This window comes from Mesoplodon bidens, assembly GCF_964165515.1.
Source record: "Mesoplodon bidens genome assembly, chromosome: 12".
Classification (NCBI taxonomy): domain Eukaryota; kingdom Metazoa; phylum Chordata; class Mammalia; order Artiodactyla; family Ziphiidae; genus Mesoplodon; species Mesoplodon bidens.
In genome coordinates this window covers 86,756,824-86,778,968 of record NC_138168.1, presented here as the reverse complement: position 1 = coordinate 86,778,968, position 22,145 = coordinate 86,756,824, and the positions used below count along the sequence as shown (strand labels likewise).

The 22,145-nt window shown below is 41.0% G+C and overlaps 1 protein-coding gene across 1 annotated transcript in view; it reads left to right on the top strand.

Moving 5' to 3' along the window:
• The first annotated feature begins 2,747 nt into the window (after window positions 1–2,747).
• Window positions 2,748–22,145, top strand: part of PLG (plasminogen) — a 42,998-nt gene continuing 23,600 nt past the window's right edge. Inside the window, exons 1-9 of the mRNA XM_081250464.1 lie at window positions 2,748–2,862; window positions 7,080–7,215; window positions 8,715–8,821; window positions 12,652–12,766; window positions 14,514–14,653; window positions 16,061–16,181; window positions 17,763–17,881; window positions 19,434–19,596; window positions 20,280–20,425. Coding sequence (XP_081106590.1) covers window positions 2,814–2,862; window positions 7,080–7,215; window positions 8,715–8,821; window positions 12,652–12,766; window positions 14,514–14,653; window positions 16,061–16,181; window positions 17,763–17,881; window positions 19,434–19,596; window positions 20,280–20,425 — 1,096 coding nt within the window. The 5' untranslated portion in view covers window positions 2,748–2,813. The remainder of the gene's footprint in view (window positions 2,863–7,079; window positions 7,216–8,714; window positions 8,822–12,651; window positions 12,767–14,513; window positions 14,654–16,060; window positions 16,182–17,762; window positions 17,882–19,433; window positions 19,597–20,279; window positions 20,426–22,145) is intronic.

The window sequence follows — 22,145 nt, the reverse complement described above, 5'->3', positions numbered from 1 at the left end:
GTGTCCTTATCCCCCCCACCCCCACAAACGCCCACTACAAGTGCAGCAGCAGACTCCACGCATCTCAGGTGCAAAAGTTTCCTGCAGTTCCTTTAGGGAGAGGCTGGGGGAAGGTAGAGATTGTGATTTGTACCTTTAATCCTAGAAGAATCTAACACCTACTATTTGGTCAATAAATATTTAATGAATTGAACTCAAAGAGAATACACATCTCAGAATTTATTCAACCTGCTAACACTATACCGAGATGATCTTTTTCTTTATCTCTTTCCTCAGCTTCTGCCATTCTTTCAAATAGAAAATGACTTATATTGAATTAATTGTCTTTACAGCCTTGGGAAAAACCACTGCCCAAAACCCCTCCGAGAGTGCCAGTGTGGGATTCCTATGTACGATCTAGAATAGTCCATCACTTTGTGCCTACCCTGCACCTATGATGCTGAACGCTGTAGGGCAGTGCCGTAATGGGAGTCTGTATCCATCCACACTGTCTACACCTAAGCAACACATTCCTCTTTCCTCTTCTCTTTACACATGACAGAATAGGGGGCACAATAGCCAAACTCTGCTTTGTGTTTACCTGTGTTCTCGTGGTGCTGATGTATTGAGAAGGTGGTGAAGAATACATAGTCAAAAGGACATTGGAGGGCAACCTCATTCACAAAATAACATTTGTGGGGCTTCCCTGGTGGCGCAGTGGTTGAGAGTCCGCCTGCCGATGCAGGGGACACGGGTTCGTGCCCCAGTCTGGGAAGATCCCACATGCCGTTGAGCGGCTGGGCCCGTGAGCCATGGCTGCTGAGCCTGTGCGTCCGGAGCCTGTGCTCCACAACGGGAGAGGCCACAGCAGTGAGAGGCCCACGTACCGCAAAAAAAAAAAAAAAAAAAAAACATTTGTAAGGGCTTCCCTGGTGGCGCAGTGGTTAAGAATCCGCCTGCCAATGCAGGGGACATGGGTTCGATCTTCCCCTGGTCCGGGAAGATCCCACATACCATGGAGCAGCTAAGCCCGTGCGCCACAACTAGTGAACCTGCGCTCTAGAGCCACGAGCCACAACTACTGAGCCCGCATGCTGCAACTACTGAAGCCCACGTGCCTAGAGCCTGTACTCCGCAACAAGAGAAGCCACTGCAATGAGAAGCCCACGCACCACAAGGAAGAGTAGCCCCCACTGGCTGCAGCTAGAGAAAGCCTGCACGCACCAACAAAGACCCAGTGCAGCCAAAAGTAAAATAAATTAAATAAATTAAACAAAATAACATTTGTAGAACCAAATATATTCTAGAAGCTTCCAAGAGGAAAGGGGGCAAAAGGCGTACCACTACCATCCATATCAAAAAAACAAACAAAACAGGAAAAGGATGTTTATGCAGATGTAGAACTTCTGATAGCATTGTTCCTGAGGTGCCTTATCCATGAGGCAGTTCTAAAGTATTTTAAGTGGAAGTAAATGTGTAGTGGCAACATCATGTATTACCAGAGTCTGTTTTCTCCCCCAAAGTATTTTCTGAAACACACCAACATAATTCCCCTAAGAGACATTTCAGATACGTTAAGACAAAAAGTCTTCTCAAGGCTGATTTCTCAACTTGCTTCCACCTTGTGTCCCCTTGAATAAACTGGGCCACTAGGTGAGAGGGAGGGGAGAAAGCTGGGACATGGTGGAAAAACAGGAAATGTGCCAGGTCCTCCCAGCCCCTCATGATGGTGCTACCATCTTGCTCTCCAGCACATTCTGTTCTTGTGAATTCTGCACACACAGTACTTCAACCCCATGCAATTCTGCAGGAGGGTCCATCCAAGACGATTGGTGCCCACCTCTACGTTTTGCTGGTTAATTTATAGAAAGGAATTTCATAGCATGGAGAGAGGAGTGTTTTGAGTTCTTCTTTCACAATTAAAATAGAGCCAATTCCTGAATATTATTGAACACTCATGTAAGAGTTTTAAAGCATGTACTACCTGGTCATTCTAGCCTAAAGCCAGGGCAAACTACAGAATCAACAATTAAAATCAAGACATTCTTTAAACTTAATTTTCCCACTCTTGCTTTATTTCATGAGGATGAGACTATAATGCACCGTGAATTCATTGGGGGAAAAGATCGACATTTTATAACATCATCTATAATCATGGAAACCATATGAGTCCATTGGACGTAAAGTTTGATAATAAAGAAATATTGTAACTTACCTAGTGATTTCTACACTGGTACGATGTGGAGATGTTAATAGTGATGCTCTAGCTTAAGTCTGTAATCTGAGGCCAAATAGATTTTGTCCATTGGCTTCATCCCTTGTGAGCTAAGTGACCTTGGGAAAGTTAAACCTTCTCAGCCTGAGTCACCTCATCTGAAGTGGGGATGATAATAATATTGTTTGGACGGTTGGATGAAACTATGCAGAAGGTCTGGCATAGGAAAGTCCTCAGCAAATGTTAGCTATTGTTGTAATTTTTTTTTTTTCACCCAAAAGAAAGAGAGTGAAATAAGAGGGAAGGAAAGAAGAGTAAGTGGGAAAGATGATGGGCTGGCGGCAAGGACGGAAGCAGGAGACAGTGTGGGGCAGCCGAGGGGGCGGGCAGCCTCCACCACTTCCCAGCATCTATTGCAGACTCCGCTCTCAAACATTTTGTAAGATCCTCCTGTCAAGGTAATGTTTGAACACTTCAGAGCACAGTGGCCATGGGCCTCCAAGAGAATAATTAACTCCATTTGATTATCTTGTTTGTGGGTGCATTTCCTCTCATGTAAGTCAATAACATCTTAGGATTGGGACACACTGTTTTCCGGACACTGCTGGCCAGTCCCAAAATGGAACATAAGGAGGTGGTCCTTCTACTTCTTTTATTTCTGAAATCAGGTAAGACAGAGAGATTTTTTCACTTTAATCAATATATTTTTTCCTAGCAATGTATTAAAAATAGATCCATGATGGTTTCATGTGCAACTTGTTGAATTTAGCTTTTGACTCGTGAGATTCCCAGGTCACAATCTAAGGGTGAGGAAATCTTCAAGAAGTGTTTCGTTTCCCTCATGGGAATACTGGAGACAAGTGGGCAGAGAAAATAATGAATGATGTTTTCAGTCTAAAAGATGGAGCCCACATGATGGTTATTTTAGTTAGAAAAGAAATAGCTCAGGTAGCTAACAACCCCAAAAGTTCTTAGTCTCTTTGCCTGGTTCTTAGTCTGCTTAATGTAGACCATTTTTGTTAAGGTGTCATATTTTTCTGACTTTCAAATGTAAACAATGAAGTATCTCTGACCATATTCTTTGACCAATCTGTGGTTGTGCTGACCTGTTCTCTGTTTGTTATGACTTAAGGAAGGCTTTCCATACATATAAGTTTGCTTCTTATGCCTGGAGAAATCACAGGCATCGATTTGCAGGATGATGTCCGTACAATAATTCAACAAATCTCCACTGAGTACCTGAGGTAGGCCGGGCACATTTTTATTCATACATGCATATGTGTGTGTCCTTTACGAAGTCCAGCTTATTTAGCTGATACCATAGGTATTATAGTAGATTTGTACCCATTTTATAGATGAGGAAACCTGTCCTTAAGAAAATCACGTTATTTGCCTATTGACCAAACTCCCAGAAACTAGGACTTTAGCCAGGGCTTTCTGAGAAGGAACCTGATGCTTCTTCTCACTTTTTCAACTTTGCTTAAACCTTTGTTAAAATATTCTAAGCATGTCTTCGTAGTTCTTTTTTTTTTTTTGACAGCTTTATTGAGATATAATTCACATACTATACAATTCATCCATTTAAAGCATACAATCCAAAGGTTTTCAGTATTCAGAGTTATGCAACTATCACAATACCTTTTAGAACATTTTTATTACCCCCCAAATAAACTCCACACCCCTTAGCTGTCACCTCCAACCCCTCTTCTCCCCTCTCCCTAACCTCCATCCCTGCCCAGCCCCTGGCGATCACTAATCTACTTTCTGTCTCTGATTTGCCTGTTTTGGACATTTCTTATAAGCGCAATCATACATTATGTTAGTGGTTCTTCATATAAACAATGTATAGATACTTGAAATTCATTTTATAAGTAGCCAGATAAAATTTTACAAGCTGTACTTTAAATTAGAGTCAAATACATTTGAATTTAGTGGAGCCATCTAAAGAAATATCAAAGAAAAAACAGCAGAAGGTTGCAAAAAGAGGTTTTCATGGGAAATGGTTGTGGGGAGTGGCGCAGGGGTGCACACTCTATTTTATTATTTTTTTATTTTTTATTTTTTTGTGCACACTCTATTTTAGTCTATGGGAAGCGGGACCTGGAACTCTGGATACAGTGGGACACACCCAAATGTTAGAACAGACTTCTCTGCAGCAGGATTAACATATGTCTTCACTAACCTAGGGGGAAAAAGACTTGCGTAAGCTCTTTTTGAAAGGAAGGCATTTACTCTGTCTTTCCGTGGAAGTGTTTCATCTTTCCAGTGCACTGAAATGACCAGGGAGAAGAAAAAAATCTCCTTTTACAGCTGTTCTCAGTGAGAGGTGGATAAGCAGTTTGCATTTCACAAACCACAAAGTCTTTTCTTTCAAACACACAAGGATGGATGTACATATACACACTACCATGATATTAAAAAAAAACAAACCCACATTATTAATAAAATATACTTGTTTTGGTACCAGTATACATGTACATTCAGCATAGAATATAAAAATACTTTTGTTACTAAAAAAATTTGTCTAATATTTCTTGGTCAATAAATAAAGTGTATTACACCACGTTGTCACATGATCCCTGGAATTAAAGAAAGAAATTATTGGGGGAAAACTTTTCAAAGTAAAAAGAAAAAAATTTATTCTCTTTTGGGATATTTCTTTGGTGTATCAGCTCCTAAGGTGGGTCTCAGCAGCTATATGCTATGAAACATACTAACATAACATAATGAAAGGGTGGTAAAAATGGAAATTTTCTTGTTTTGATATCATTTACACCCCGGCCTGCTCTACTTTCTAAGAACTCTTCAAAAGATCTAATTTCAGTCTTTACAGGATATACTTTATAGAGTTCTTGTGTTTGTTTTTAAAGTCACATCCTGATCTATAGGATTTACCAAAGTACAATGCTTCCTGGAAATGAGAGCGCAAATTGGGAGGAAAAATACAGGATGAGGACATGGGTATGGGTCTAAAATATCTATTTCTCTATAATCTCTTGATACATGTATCAAGTGCTTTTTTGGTGTATTAAACTACATCAGTCAACTTCCTAGTCAAGGATGGAACCATCCATCCTTCCAGTTTGGAGAATCTCAGGTCGAGGAAGGAAGAGCAGAGGCAGGGAGAGGGTGGGCTCCGAAAACAGCTCTGTCTTAATCTAGGAAAGTGCATCACGCCCTTGCGGCGTGTGTGTTTTCAGGTGGTAAGGGATAGCCCTTCTGGGAATGAGGATCTGACCCTTCATGACCCTTTCCACTAGATAATTTTCATCAGTACCCAAACATGCTCTAGAATGTCTCATCTTCAAAAATTTCTGAGAGGACCTAGAGCTGATCACACTAAGTAAGTCAGACAGAGACAAATATCCTATGATATACCTTACATGTGGAATCTAAAAAAAAATCATACAAATGAACTTATTTACAAAACAGAAATAGACTTAAGGACATAGAAAACAAACTTCTGGTTACCAAAGGGGAAAGAGGAGGGAGGGATAAATTAGGAGGTTGGGAGTAACAAATACACACTACTATATATGAAATAGATAACCAACGAGGACCTACTGTATGGCACGGGGAACTCTACTCAATATCTTGTAATAACCTATAATGGAAAAGAATCTAAAAAAGAATATATATGTATAACTGAATCACTTTGCTCTACATCTGAAAGTAACACAACATTGTAAATCAACTATATTTCAATAAAAATTTTTAAAATTTTTCTGAGATTCCATATGGCCTCTAGGAAATGCTCCTTTCACAGCCAGATTTCTGCAGAGACTTGTCTTCCCTGCTGTTCCCACCACCTCTCTTTGTCACTCTTCAACACGCTCACCCTGGCTTTGATCTCCACCCCTCCCCTCAAAGTGGTCAAAGTTGCCAGGTTGCCTAATCCCATTTAGGCAAACTTTAGGAAACTTTGCTGTCTCCATTAAATTAACCTCTTTTAGCCCCTCACCCTATGAAAACGGCTAGTATTTCAACCCAAAAGGATAGAGGCTGAGTCTCCAAGCTTGGAATAGAGCTGCCACAGCTGTCTCAGGTGCCACGTATCTCAGGAGTACTCTTTGTAGCCTTGCAGTGGGAACGTGGCTGAGGCCCCCGGCCACCCTCTGCAGTAGCAAGGGGGCAGAGCGACCTTCAAACGGACTCTTTGCCTCAGATTTTATGTCCAAGGAAAATCAAGGCCATTGTTTGTCCCGGGCTCTGCTGTTGTACAGTTTCCTCAGAAATGCCAGAAAGCTGTCATCCTCTTGGCAGAAATGATTTATCTTTAATAAATAGTGAGGGGTCACTCTACTAAGTCCAGTATAAAAATGACGATGTATGATGGTCAAGATTTAGTCCAGCTCTTATTTATTCTCGACATCATCAACTCACCAAAGTTTTTGTATCTTGTGGTGGAGCCATTCAGAGAATGCTTATCCCATCAGTTTAAGTGACAGTGCCACAACTAAAGTTTGCACTGTAGGAAATCGAATAGTGGCCTCCAGTTTCTATTTATACCCAGGGATGGACAAATCAACATCAAAAGTTGCCCTTGGTTGTCTCTTACTGTTCCATCATGACATGCAATTACTAGCAAACAGGTCAAATTTTTTCTTATTTAACGTTTCATACCCATTAACGTAGTAACATGGAAGTTGCTAAGTAGTTCTAATCTATTAACCTAACAATCCAGTTGATCTTTTAACATAGTGCCATCTATTCGTGGAACTGTTTTCCTGATTAAACATTTTTATTCACAGCCACCCATTCTGCTTCCAATGGAGCAGCCAGTTTTACTTCGTTGATGCAAAGAGAATAGTTTACAAATTCATGAGAATTAAACAATGGTGTTGATGCATTTATCAGTTGTCCCACTTTTATCTTCCATTTGTAGGTCTCGGAGACCCCTTGGATGACTATGTAAATACCCGGGGAGCTTCCCTGTTTAGTTTGACTCGGAAGCACCTGGTGACAGGAGGCATAGAAGAATGTGCAACAAAGTGTGAGGAGGAAAGAGACTTCATTTGCAGGTATTTTCTTGGTCACTGTGCCTACGCAGAAATCCTGCTGCTTGAGACGCTATTACGTTGATCACGAGAAATTTGCTCAGGGATTTATCAACGAAAATAGGATTTAAGAGGAAAGAGGAATTTCATGGGATTGGAGTTTGGAATCTGTATTTGCTCTCTGTATCTGAAACCATACAGTTTCTTGTTAATTAGTGTCCCCTTTAGAAAAATGCCCCCAAAGGAAGTTATTTATTTTTACACATGACATCGGCAGCTATTGTTCTGAGCTCTAGTTTTCTTTTTTTTTTTTTTTTGCGGTACACGCCCTCTCACTGTTGTGGCCTCTCCCGTTGCGGAGCACAGGTTCTGGACATGCAGGCTCAGAGGCCATGGCTCACGGGCCCAGCCGCTCCGCGGCATGTGGGATCTTCCCGCACCGGGGCACGAACCCATGTCCCCTGTATCAGCAGGCGGACTCTCAACCACTGTGCCACCAGGGAAGCCCTGAGCTCTAGTTTTTAACATTATCGTTGATAAATATTTATTGAGGATCATGTGACTGGAAGTGTCCTAGACCCTAAGGAGCCACAAAGCGTTGATACAGTGATCGGTACATGGGGAGATATATATATATATATATATATATATATATATATCAGTATATATGATAGATTTTTGTGTAGATACAAAAGCCATTGCTTGCCCTTTTGAATTTATGGTGTAGTCACAGAAACTGGATAAAATATAAAAATTAAAAAAAACCAGCCAATGCGAGACATTGATAAATGACATAATCAATACGTGCTCTATGAAGATTCAGAGGAAAGAACAATCCTGAGAGTTGAGATGACCAGGGAAGGCCCGGGGAGGAGGTGGGAACTGAGCTGGGCTTTGAAGGGTGAGATCCTGGTAAATACTGACCACGCGGGAGGGATTCTAGGCAGAGGGCAGCATGGCTGGGCACCTGTGAGAGGGACGATGAAAGGACCAAGTCAGCTGAAGCAAAGGTTCACGCAGGAGATGGGGCAGGCAAGGAAGCCATGGACGGCTTTGATGCCAGGCTCAACATCCATGCAGGACTGAGGTACAATGCAGGGAGGTGTGAGGGGGAAGGGAGTAGAATGCAGAGACGTAGTCAAGGGGAAGTTACAGGAGTCCATGTGGGCCCTCTCAGGAATGGGTTTACAACACTCAGTTGCTTCTTTCCAGCACAAAGCCAATATTCTGGCACTTCATTAAGAAAACGAGTGAAGAAAGAATGAAGCAGTTGAAACAGAGGGGGGAAAACAGAGACAATTTGGAGGGGGAGAAGGTAAAGGTAGAAGAAAACAAGAGTAGCTACCATGTTGCTGCCTCCTTTGACGATACTTCATTGATACAGTGCCAGGTTGAATTGGAAGTAACAAATTCTGAGCTCCGTGATTCATCAAGAGAGTTATCTTTAGTCTCTTCCTTATTAATAAATCTTTGCTTTCCTTAAATAAAGGAAAAGACTTGTGTTTTCTGATTCTCTTCTGCAGGGCATTCCAGTATCACAGTAAAGAGCAACAATGTGTGATAATGGCTGAAAACAGCAAGTTGTCCCCAGTCCTTAGGATGAGGGATGTCGTTTTATTTGAGAAGAGAGGTACGTACAATGTTTTCTTCCTTCTCCCCCTTCCCCTCCCCCTTCCCTCCCCCAGCCCGTTTAACACCTGTAATTTATCAGACCAGCGAATGGAGGCGCTATGGTGTAGTGAAATTGAATTTGGAGTCAGAAGATTTGGCCACTAACCCACCACGTCAACCTGTATATATGACTTCACCTTTTAAGTTTCATTTCTCTTGGTTTAAAAACAAAGGGACTGGATGTACAAAATCACTTCTGCCTCTATGACCCTGAAAATAAGATACTGAAAATTTTATTTTATTTTTAAGGAGAAGAGGGAGAGTCTACAGGTTTCTTATGATCTTGGTTTTTTGTTCTGCAGGGACCATGGTCCTTGGTCTGAAGCCTGGAGAAATAGCGAAACTGAGGTGTTTTCAATCTGCAGTAACATTTGAATAGAGAAAATATCCTTAGTTTTACTCTTACATGTTCCACTTTTTTTCAGTCATGGTCTGTATTTCCCTTAGACTCTGGAATGGTGTCTTTTGAAAATGTGCAGAAGTTGCAGTTCCTTTTCCATAGTTTCCTTGAAAACTGTAGATCTTTCGTGGTCACGTGTGGCCTAGATTCCTACAGAAGTTGCATGTCTTCTAAGATGTGTAAACGTTCATTAAGTCTGTACGAAGATTGAAGTGAATAATGATGCTTTCAAAACTATTTCCTATTCTCTGTTGCTGGCGAGGTATTAAGACTATTTTGATAACAAATTTGCTCTCCAAATATTCTGTATCAGAGGTGTTGAACTCAACCAGAAACACCCTATTTCACTGATTCTTGACAATGGCTTACAACATTCTAGTTTCCCTACAAAACTCTAAATAAGATTTTGAGAAGTGTTTTTTAAGGTTAGGATTTTATCTACACATTGGTTCATCTTCTTAGGTTTAATTATCTGTGCCTCTGCTATACACACTTCCAGCCCACTGTTTAGCTCTTATCCTTGAGTCTAAAGTGCAGATTAAATCTGAAGTTTATCTGTTGATGTTACTAGTTCTTACCAATAGTAAAGGACGAGATATATGGGATTACCCACTGTCTGTCAGATTTTTTAAAAGGCTGGTGGGATACTCTCTGCAAAATGCTAACATTTAAACATGTCCTTTGTAAATTGTTAACCAGAGGATCATGGGGGTGACCGCTAGGCTTAGTTTGGATAATTGAAGAGTTGCCTGTTTTCAAGGTGATGGAAAGGAGCAAAAGGTTATATAAACTCTGGTGGGTACATACAAACAAAAGAGAGGTCAAAAGTCAAAAATCAGTCATTTTTTGGTGCTTGTTTCTTTACTGTGGAATATTGACCCACTGTTAAATTACCTGCCAGGGTTTTTCTGGGAACGGTCAGTGTCAAATTAGTCACATCTCTACTTTTGCCACCATGGCCACTGCTGCCACTTGGGTCTAAGCCGTCATCATCACTGGCTGCGCCACCGCAGCAGCTGGTCTGTAACTTCCCCACTTCAAACCTTTAGTGCCCTAGAAGACAGTCGAAATACTCACCAATTGCTGCAGGGCCCTGTATTATTTAAGTCTAGCTCATGTGAGGGGCTTAAATCTGCCCCCCCTCCAGCAGGGCAAGCACACACCTCTTTGTCCTGGACCCTCCTCTGTTCTTCCGGCTCCTTCTCACCTCCCAGATTTCAGCTCAAGCATCTCCTCCTTTGAAAAGTCTCCCCTGACCCCTGGGCTCCAAAGTACCTTGAGTTTACCTTTTTGATAAGTGTAATATATTTACTATAATAATATATCTCAATGAAGATATATCTGCAATCTTTATATAGAGCGTTGGGTTTAAAGCAGTAGCTGCTATAGGTGTGTTAGAAGTCCCTTCCCCAGATAATTGATTGATTAATTTAAAAACTTGGCTAAAGTGGGGATCATAAAAGATGACACAAATAATACCTTAAATATTTTATATTTTCATCGAAAACGGAAGCTTACATTGGCATCTTTTGATGTAAAGCAGAGGCCTTTTTTCTTTGAACCTGGGGCCACCAACAGGAGTTATCTGGTACATTTCTTGCATAAACCACACTCTAGTGACTTGTCTACGATAATTAGTGTCCTTCTCTTCAAACTCATATCAACTATATGAATGGATTGCTGTCAATGGATACGATGACAATTTTTAAAACTATTCAACTCGAGTCCTGCTACCTGCAGGACAGGCCAATAAATCAAGAGATGATTTGCTGGGACAAGGAATAGAGACTTTATTCAGAAAGCCAGCCAACCAAGAAGATGGTGGACTAGTGTCCCAAAGGACCATCTTCCCTGATTAGAATTCAGGCTTCTTTTATGCTAAAAGGGGAGGGGGTGAGGTTGGTTGCTGCAGACGTCTTGGTGTAGGAAGCCTCTGCTCTTGCAGCTGGCCACATAAGTCCCGTCACAATGTTCCTATAAACCTCCAACGAGATAAGTGTTATTCTCTGTTCTGCAACCTTTGGTCCCTATGTGAATGGAAAAGTGTTATACCTTTAGAGGTCAGAGCCTTGAGAATGGGCTATCCTATATATTTCAGGCTATAGGCAACATTCTTAACTTGTAGCAAAAGCAACAGAATACAAAAGTTAAAGAAACAGATCCAATATGGAATTAGATTTGTTTTTCCCTACTACACCATGGGTTCCATTTCTCATTTTTTTGCCTGTTCCACACTACTGTTTCCTACTGAGAGTTTGTAATGGAACAAGAGGCAACAAAGCATTGTGCAGAGATGCATGTTGGGCTTATTCCAGCCTCACAGATTTGTTGCAGGGATTATGATGAATAAATATAAAGAAGCTGGCACCGAGCACTTGACAGGTGCTCAATCAACAATAGCTATTGTTTGGGATTGACATATATACACTAACATGTATAAAATAGATAACTAATAAGAACCTGCTGTATAAAAAAATAAATAAAATAAAATAAACTATTCAACTCTTTCAAGTCCTTGAAACCATTCAACTTAATTTTTAAAAAAGCTCCATTTTCCCCCCATTTATTTCTCAGTTTAGATCATCTGTAATCAAATAGAGCTGTATAAAAAGTTTTGGAAATAAAAGCAACTGATTCTTGGTAAGCATATAACCTAACTGGTAGGAACAGAGTGGGTGGGCACACCCGAAAGTGGCCTGCCAGCCACAGATGCCCACCCTGCCACATGTGGGCCACAGGTGGGCACCTGGCAGCGTGTTTTAAAGGCAGGATGGGGTCCACTGGGCAACCGGTGCGTTGGTTAAGTGGAGGCTGGTTGCGAGCACCTTCTGTAAACATTGAAAGTAGACCACAGTCATATCACCCTGTTTGACATTTTTTTATATTTAAAATACTACTGGGACCTTCCAAAAGTAGAAGTGGCTTGGATCTCTTTCAGCCTCTGAAAACCTGCTGCCCACCTTGTGAAGAAAGCCCCATCCCCTTTTCCATCCACTTTCTCATGATGCTATTTATTTTCTCTGTTACATGTGTCACCACAAGGTTGTCTATTTCACAATCTGTGTTCTTGATTACTTTCTGTAACTGGCCCCCCTGACTCCACTGGAATGTAAGCTCCATGAGGGCAGGGCCTGTGCGGTTCCTACTCATGGTGTTTCCAGCATCCCCAGCACCCAGCATCTGCCCGGCACATGGAGGGGCGGTAGTTTTGAGTAAAGGAATCAATGCCCCACGTGGCTTAGTTAACTGTAACTCTTAGATGTAAAAGACTGTCTTTTTAGATAGGGGGCAATGGTGTCCTTTCTCTCAATGTGTTCAAGTAGTGCAGGGCTTCTTCATGATTTTTCTTGTTGTGAAAGGGTTTGACCACTGTTTGCACTTCCTTGCAGTGTATCTTTCAGAGTGCAAGACTGGAAATGGGAAGAACTACAGGGGGACCATGGCCAAGACAAAAAGTGGTGTCGCCTGTCAAAAATGGAGTGACAGTTCTCCACACACACCCAAGTAAGACTTTCTCTTTCGTCTCCGTGTTCACCTCTTATACTCAGAATGATTCCATTACTTCTGACTCAAACCAGAACATGTGACTAGCAGGTATGGGGAGAACCTTCCTGATGCTGGGGCAGAACCGTTCGATTATTTATGGAATAAAAGCAGACAATGGCTGCTTTCCATTCATTCTTGCGTATATGCTTTTCTAGAAGACTGAGAACAATAAAAAAGAACTATAAAACCATGAATTCTAGGCTGAAGCTTAGAAAAGACCAAAGATGACTATGCTTAGAACTGAATTAGTCTAAATCAAATACACCATGTGTTCACCTCAACATTGTGAAAAACAGATCATCTTGCAACTTACCTGTTATTTATTTTAGTGTCATCCTTTTTGTGCTTTGCCCAATATGGTATTAGGTGGATTAAGTTCTCATTAACAATGCTTATCAAGTGGGAATTTACTGTCTATGACCCTTCCCCCTCCCCTACCCAAACAAATCGCCTTTATGCATCCCTATGAGATGGGCAGATCTCATATTCCCAGCACATTAAGGCTTATTGAGGTTAAAATGATTAAACCAAATGGCCAAATCATGGAATGTCAAGGGCCTTAGAGATAATATAGGCCATCTCTACCCCAGCAGATGAGGAAACTGAGATCTTGGGAGGACCAAATCTACCAAAAACAGGTACGTAGAAGAACCAGAAACAAGAGCTACCATTTCAGATTCTAAGTCTTAGGTTTTTGTTTTTGTTTTTTAATTTATTTTTGGCTGCGTCGGGTCTTAGTCGAGGCACGTGGGATCTTTGTTGAGGCATGCGGGATCTTTCGTTGAGGTGCACGGGCTTCTCTCTGGTTGTGGCATGTGGGTTTTTTCTCTTCTCTAGTTGTGGCGTGCAGGCTCCAGGGCTCTGTAGTTGTGGCGCACAGGCTTAGTTACCCCGCAACATGTGGGATCTTAGTTCCCTGACCGGGGATCGAACCTGCATCCACTGCATTGCAAGGCAGATTCTTTACCACTGGTCACCAGGGAAGTCCCAAGTCTTAGGTTTTTAATCTAATTTCTTATCGCTATGTAGCAACTCATCTCTGAAAATGAGCTTCACTCCATCCTCCCAGTCTCCCATTAATTCTGGATGCATCTCAGAGAGGATGTGGAATTTGGCATCAGACAGATCTGAGTTTAAACCCTTGAGATACTACTTATTAACTGCTCAAGCTTAGACAAGATTTGATTTGTTTCACATGGCTGTGCCTCAGTTTTCTCATCTGTAAAATGGGGATAATAACACCTTCCTGATAGGGATTTTTTATTAAGACTACATTAGAGAATGTATAGAGAAATTTTAGTGTAATACCTCGTGCAGAGTTCACACAGACAAAAGGGTGTTAACTTCTATTACTTTTACAGAGAGAAGGGCAACTGACAAAAGCAGGTGTTAGGAATGCATCGTGAATTTGGCAGGCTTTTGAGGGCTTTGTATTTCTACTGTGCATAAAGACACTTTGGCTCTACTTCCAGGACTTGGCTGTCCACATAGTAATAATAGTAATATTAGCTACTCTAATGAAGCAGGCTAGCAGCAGAGACACTGAAAATTGGGTGACACAAATGCTATAGCACATAGCCGAAATGCATTTGGATGACACAACCTCGAATCACAGATGGGAAAGAGAGGGTGTCTTATCCTGCCTTGCTGATAACATGCTGATTTTAAAAATATAGTCAAAGTGGTTCTTTTTCATCCTCCACAGCTTTTCACCTGAAAAATATCCTTTAGCGGGATTGGAGGAGAACTACTGCAGGAACCCAGACAATGATAAGAAGGGACCTTGGTGTTACACCACAGATCCAGGCACGAGATATGACTACTGCGACATTCCTGAATGTGAAGGTCAGGGCTGGCTCTAGAAAATGCTTTCCTATCTGCCCTTCGTCTGTGGAGTAATTTGCTGTAAATCAATTTTCTACAGGGATATTAATAATCAGTGCTGTGTTTGAGAGAATCAAGTAATACATGACCTCTTGGAAAGGACCAATTTTGCATATTTTCCATTATTGATCTAAGTTATTTTTATTAAAATGTACTTCAACAGGGACTAATATAAAACTAGATATAAACTCTAGATGCAAACTTCTTATGCTTAAAGCTCTGACACCGTATAAAGCCAAAAACATATTTGCAATTAAATCATTAAAATAAAACCACAGAATCAATACAATTCAAATACACAATATTAATTTAACATGGTAGACTTTGTTGTTTCACTGAAACCAAGCCATGAACCAGTTTTTAAGTCAGGATTCTGTCATTTTAATGGACCAATCAATTTAATAGTGCACCTCAAAAGTCAATGCTAAAGATTTAAAACATCCTATTGAAAAATGTTCATTTCACATTTCCGGCTATATTTATTGGTGCAATGGGGGAATGAACAAGGGTGAGATATGTGTAACCACATGGATAGTGTATGTACCACGTGAAGGCTCACTTCCCCATCACTTTGTCTATTCCAGCCATGGGGATCCTTTGCTTGTACACTATGTTATGAGGTCGTTTGGCCCTTCACTGACATGAGAACATCATTTTTGCATCAAGTCTGCTTCTGTTTTCCTTATTACCCCGTAAAAATTAAAGTCTTATATTACTTTGCTGCACCTTGTTCTTTCAAGCATTCCAAAGTTTCCATTTTTAAGTGATGTAAGAAAGAAAAACAGCCAGTCATGCTTCTCAATAATATAAAAACAGAAGCACTGTCCCTTTAGGTGAATATTGTTCCTGCATGAGGTCATGCAAAGCAAAAACCCTAGCACTAAAATCCTGAGAGGGCGCTGGCTTATTTGGCAGTTATCCATACGATCAGACTAATTTCATAGAAAATTTTAAAGACCGCTATTGGAAAGGGGACCCCAAATATTAAAACATTCTAGTAGAGAACTTACCGACTCCTGAGGTTATGTTCAACCTCTCCCCCACCCACTTCCCGCCCACCAAGGACCACACAATCCACTTTGAAGACATGGCATTATGGAGTTTCTGGATTTGGTCAAGACTATAATAGTTGAGAAGGTATCAACCAAAATATACTAATTTTACCATTTGAAAAAGAGAATGACGTTATAGATTGTATTAGAAAATTAAGCCTTTATTGCCAATTTGGTTGCCAAGTGGTTGTTGGAAAAGTACATCGAACAAGTGGCAACGTTATCAGACATTTCTAGTGGAATTCTAGTTTTTACTCTGTTTCGCTTCATCCATTTCAGTTTCTTTCTTCCTTTCCTTCTTGTCCATTCTGCCCAGATGAATGTATGCATTGCAGTGGAGAAAATTATGAGGGCAAAATTTCCAAGACCGTGTCTGGACTTGATTGCCAAGCATGGGACTCTCAGAGCCCACATGCTCATGGATACATTCCTGCCAAGTAAGTCTCACTGGGAGTGGAATTAGATGTTTATGACTCTGCAGTGTTACGGGTAATTTAATGTTATTTAGATATTTTAGCATTCCTCAAAAAGTGAACATACCTGATGCTTTTGAATTTCAAAGTTTGAATCTTCCCACATGACTGCAAATGAAGGATACATTCTTACTACTCAAAATGTGGTCCATGGAAGAGTGATATCATCTGAGAGTTTGTTAGAAATGTAGAATCTCAGACCCACTGAATCTGAATTTGCCGTATAACCAGATTCCTGGCTAATTCGTAGGCACATTAAAATGTAAGAAAAACAGATACATCTCACTTGTGTATTTTCCAAATATTTCCCTCTTCTCTTTCTTCCTTTCCTTTTCCTTCATACTGATGAGATTCAAGGCTTCCTAGCCTATGATCTGTGGATGGGCTTTAGGGCTTTGTGAACCCCTCAACATTTTATGTGTATTTATATCAGTACATTTTTCTGGGCTTGAGGATTCCTAACTTTCACTAGCTTCTCAAAGGGGATCATGAATCTATAATAGAAATAAGAGTCCCTGATCTAGAAAGTAATGATTAGTTCTACAGTACAATGTTCTACATCTTCTAATTAGTTGTACAATGTGCCTAATTGTACACATTAAGTGTACTTAAAACACCTCCCTCTCTGTAGCTGTTTCGGTCTTTCTCTTCTTTCTATGACGACTATAGGATTATAACGGGGCTTATAAAAACTTATAGGCAAAGAGACTAAGTCACATATTTCAGTGTAGAAAACAGCTCCACTGAATTTCTGTACCTTCCATTCCAAATAGCTGTCTTAAAACACAGCTGTTGCCATTTTCCTTTCCCTACTGTATTCAAAGAAGAAATACAGTAAAGCCTCAAGGCTCAGAATTGGGTAAATTTACTTTCAGGAAACTGGGTAAATTTACTTTCAGGAAAGCAATCCTGCAAGAGGATTGCTTAAGCCACTGCTGGTTGCCCTGTCCATCCTGACTAAGCATTTATGGTCTCAGGAAGGGACGTGAAATGAGACCAGAGGGTGGCGTGCATCTCACAGCCTCAGTCACTGGGTCCTTGTTGTTGAGGGGACTCTCTGGCTTGCACACAGGAGCATAGCTTATCCGTCTCAGTTTCTATAAGCTTAAAGGCTAGCAGGACCAGAACCGGGTAGATCAGAAGGACAATTCCTTTACACAAGGAAGACACCAACTTCTAGGCTGTACTGTTTACTAGATGACTATCTCTAGCCAGTAAGTACTTTGTGTTTTAAAAATTGTGATTATTTGCAGCTGAATAATTGGAGTTGGCTTACGTCAGTTTTCCAGATGGCCAAAATGATAAAGTTGATCCCATTCTATGATTTCTGCACATGTAAACTGTTAGAAAAACAATCCTTAGGACACTCGGTTAATCTTTCTTATGAGATTGTCGTCACATGGAGGGTGACCTTCATCCAGGCACCTCCTTGGGCGCCCCACTGTGCCTAGCACACAGCAGGTGCTCAATATTTGCTCATTTGAAATGATTCTCATCTGTGGATGTAAATGTTCAGTGCTGTTAAAATCCTTCTTGCACATTCAGATTTCCAAACAAGAATCTGAAGATGAATTACTGCCGTAACCCTGATGGGGAACCCCGCCCATGGTGTTTCACCACCGATCCCAGCAAACGCTGGGAATTCTGTGACATCCCGAGATGTAGTAAGTATGCTCATACCCAGTCCTCAGGGGTCTTTACCTGTTCTTCTCTTGGAATCAAGAGTGCTGTGCCTGAGTGCGATGCCTGAAAATTGCCCTATAAATTCCATGGGATGTGATTACTCTTTCTTTTTTCTATTTTATTTTTATTATTTATTTTTATTTTTATTTTTACATCTTTATTGGAGTATAATTGCATTACAATGGTGTGTTAGTTTCTGCTTTATAACAAAGTGAATCAGTTATACATATACATATGTTCCCATATCTGATTACTCTTTTAAAACAATTTATTGGATACTGTAGGTAATTGATCAGAGTATCTAGTTACTATGGGGTTTTCTTGGTCCCGTATCAGAGACTTCTGCCTTTTTTGAGTACAGATGAATGTAGGCTTTTGGGAGCCATCTCTGACCCTTATGGTTCTCTAGTGCTAAAGGCAAATCAGACCCACGCCTTCTGGTACATGGGTTTCATTATCAACCAGAGTTCTATTTAATTGTAAGCAAAGAGGTGTCTCTGGATGTCCAGTTTTTCAGTATGTTCCACTTGGGAGGGAGCAACAGGAGAAGAGAGGTCGGGGGAGAAGATGAAATGGTAGAGACCTCGCAGGAATGAGTTGGAAACAACAATTTTATAATATTTTCCTTCTATGAGAATTTGAAGCAAGGCACTGAACAAGGGCATCTGAGACTGTTAAAAACGACTTAGCAGGCCGTGAGGGCCGGCTTCCTGTTCTTCGCTCTGATGGTCATCCTCCAGGATGCTGGAGTGCCTCGGTACTCTCCTTCTTTATGAGCATCAGTTTCTCTTTCTGTCATCTTCTTTTTTTTCTTGAGACTTTTTTTTTTTAATTGAAGTATAGTTGATTTACAATATTGTGTTAGTTTTGGGTGTACAGCAAAGTGATTTGGTTATAGATATATATATATAATATATATATATATTCTTTTTCACCCGATTCTTTTCCAGTATAGTTTATTACAAGATATTGAATATAGTTCCATGTACTATACAGTAAATTTTTGTTTACCTGTTTTATATATGGCAGTGTGTCTTAAGAATTTCTTGACTTCTCACTGCATACCATTTTCCTTGGAGACACTATTTTCTTTCTTCCCATGGACTCTCTCTGCTGTTTGGCTTTGCGGAATATTGGGGGTCAGCCAGTTATGTTTACTTAATGAATAATTGATTCTTCATAAAGGAAGTCAGATTGTTGGTACACGTGCAGATTTGGGGTGGGATGTGACACATGTTGATCCTTAGCGTGTGTGATGAGCTGAGAATATAGAGAAAACAGAATATAGAAAGAAGCATCTATTCCAAGGGTCTTGTCCCTGAAGGAGCTCCTCATGAGATGGTCTTGGAAACATCGATTCTACCACATCAACTTCTGAAAAATGATAAAAAATTTTCAGATGCCAATATCTTGGAGAATGAGTGGAAAAGAAGACAGGCTGACACTCCCTGCATCCATCCATTCCCCCATAATATCCATCTGTGAATCCTTTACTTAAAAAACATTCATTGTCATGTATTTTTCCCATTTAAGCAACACCGCCACCATCTTCTGGGCCAAGATATCAATGTCTGAAGGGAAGAGGTGAAAACTATGGAGGGACAGTGGCTGTCACCGTATCTGGGCACACCTGTCAACGCTGGGGTGAGCAGACACCCCACAGGCACAACAGGACCCCAGAAAACTTTCCCTGCAGGTGAGTCTGCTCTGGTCTCTTCCTGGTCGGCTGGATGGAAAGTGAAATCTCATTGACTTTGCCTTGGTGTCAGTGACAATAGAAACCTAGGCTTACAGCATTTGGGAATGAAAACTGGCCAAGTCACATGCAAGGGAAGTGAAATTTAGCACTGATTTTCCTAGAACACTGGTTCTCAAAATGTGGTTTCCCAGGCCAGCGGCATCAGCATTATCAGGAAATTTGTTAGAAACGCAAATTCTTGGACCCTATTGTAGATCTACTAAATCGGTAACCTCGGAGTGGGTTTCAGCAACATTTTGACATTTGTACTAAATGTACAGTCAGGCTCGAGAACATTTAAATTCCAGGGCTATGACATATGCTTTTGGAGGCAAGGCAGTGTAGAAAATACCCATTGTGTTTCCAGCATACAGCACAGTGCCCAAAGCTGTGGGAAAAGACCTATTTTGCTTCATTAGACACAACCAAGGAATATATTTCAATCATTCACCCAAGAGAAGCATCTGTGCCATAATTCTCTGGAATCCTGCTCTGCTTAAGTTCCCACCCATTATTCAGTTTGTATAATTCTAGAGAATTAGCTGGATACATAGCCAACATCACTATTAACAAGCATGTGTGCACTTTGTTATTTCTTTAGCCTTTTTGGAAAACCAAACTCACAGTCACTTCTTTTTCAGAAATTTGGAAGAAAACTATTGTCGTAACCCTGATGGAGAAACAGGTCCATGGTGCTATACAACCAACAGTGAAGTTAGGTGGGAATACTGCACGATACCATCCTGTGAGTCCTCTCCATTATCCACGGAGCATTTGGATGCCCCAGGTAAGCAAGGGCAATGAGCCCTTACTGAGAGCTCCAATGCACTCTGTATTTTTCTACTCCAGTAGTAGCACAATATACAGTAGCTTTGTTTACAGTTTCATTGTGTTGTGGTCAGAGAACATGCCTTATGATTTCATTTATTTTCAATGTGTTGAGGCTTGTTTTGTGGTTCAGAATAAGGTCCTCTTGGTGACTGTTGCACATGCAGAATCTGGCTTCTGCTATTGTTGGGTAAAGTGTTCTACAAAAGCCAATTAGGTCAAGTTGGTTAGTATTGTTTAGCTCTTCTGAATCTTTACTGATTTTCTGTCTCCTGTTCTATCGCTTACTGAGAAATGAATGGTGACGTTTCCAGCTTCAGCTGTTCATTTCAGTTTTGTGTTTGCTTTATATATTCTGGAGCTCTTTGTCAGGCACAGACACACTTAGAATTGTTGTCTTTTTGGAGAAACGACCCCTTTATCATTATGTAATATCTCTCCTTATCTCTAGAAATAGTCTTTGTTCTAAAGTCTACTTTTGCTGAAATGAATACAGCCATAAGAGCTCTATTTTTACTAGCGTTTGGATGATATATCTTTTTTTTTTTTTTGCGGTATGCGGGCCTCTCACTGTCGTGGCCTCTCCTGTTGCGGAGCACAGGCTCTGGACGCGCAGGCTCAGCGGCCATGACTCACGGGCCCAGCCGCTCCACGGCATGTGGAATCTTCCCGGACCGGGGCACGAACCCGTGTCCCCTGCATCGGCAGGCGGACTCCCAATCACTGCGCCACCAGGGAAGCCCAACAGTAGCTTTTTTTTTTTCCTTTTTTTTTTTTTTGGTGTGTCTTGTAATTTTTAATCAAATGCTGGTTATATATGTAGAGGAACAATAACTCTTGAAGCAAATATAATTTACACTTTGAAATGGGCACCCTTTTCTTTTATCAGTATGTTATGTGGATAATTGAATTGATATAATTAACAGATAAAAGGAATTGGGGTTTTGTTGCTGCTTTTACCTTAAGTGAACCACAGGTTTCAAATCCCTGCAGTGATGGGGTGCAATCACTTTGTGCTTAGAGTAGGGTCTGGGGTGCTGAAGAGTTTTCTCAGTATCCCTAATCCCTTCTCAATTTTTAGCAATCACTGCATGCCTGCACCACAGAGAGGGGTCACGCCACACTTCTAACCTGACCCTTGTGATAGACTACTGTTTCTTGTTACTCACTGCTAAGATTTTGGTGGAGGTAGGCATTCTCTATCTTCCTGGTTTACCCTCAGCCTTAGATAGACTCTGTGCACCTGGGCTTTGAAGGTAACGTTTCTCAGTATTCTTGCCCCTTCTTCCCATGGAGCTAAACTCTAACTTGTATGTGGAGTGAGTCTTGGGTGGAAGAGTAGCAGACTTCTGTTTTGTGTTGGTGAAGTATCCTGGCACAAGAGAATTTTCTGCCCCTCCTACAGGGTAATACGATTTTCCCCCTACATCTTCCCGAGAAGCAGTAGATCTTTGCCTTAGTCCTGGATGCAGGACCATTTCCTGCCCCACTCCCCAGCAGCTTGAGGTTTTGGCTTTGTATAAGCAAAGGGTCTCGGGAAATGCACAAGGTTTTCATGTCTTCCTCACTGTCACCCTGTCATCACCTTCAGCCTACACCGATGAATGTGTCTCTTTCTGGAGACCTGCCCAGTTGTTCCCATGATCTCCCAGTGGAGATCCATAGAAGAGAGCTTGCAC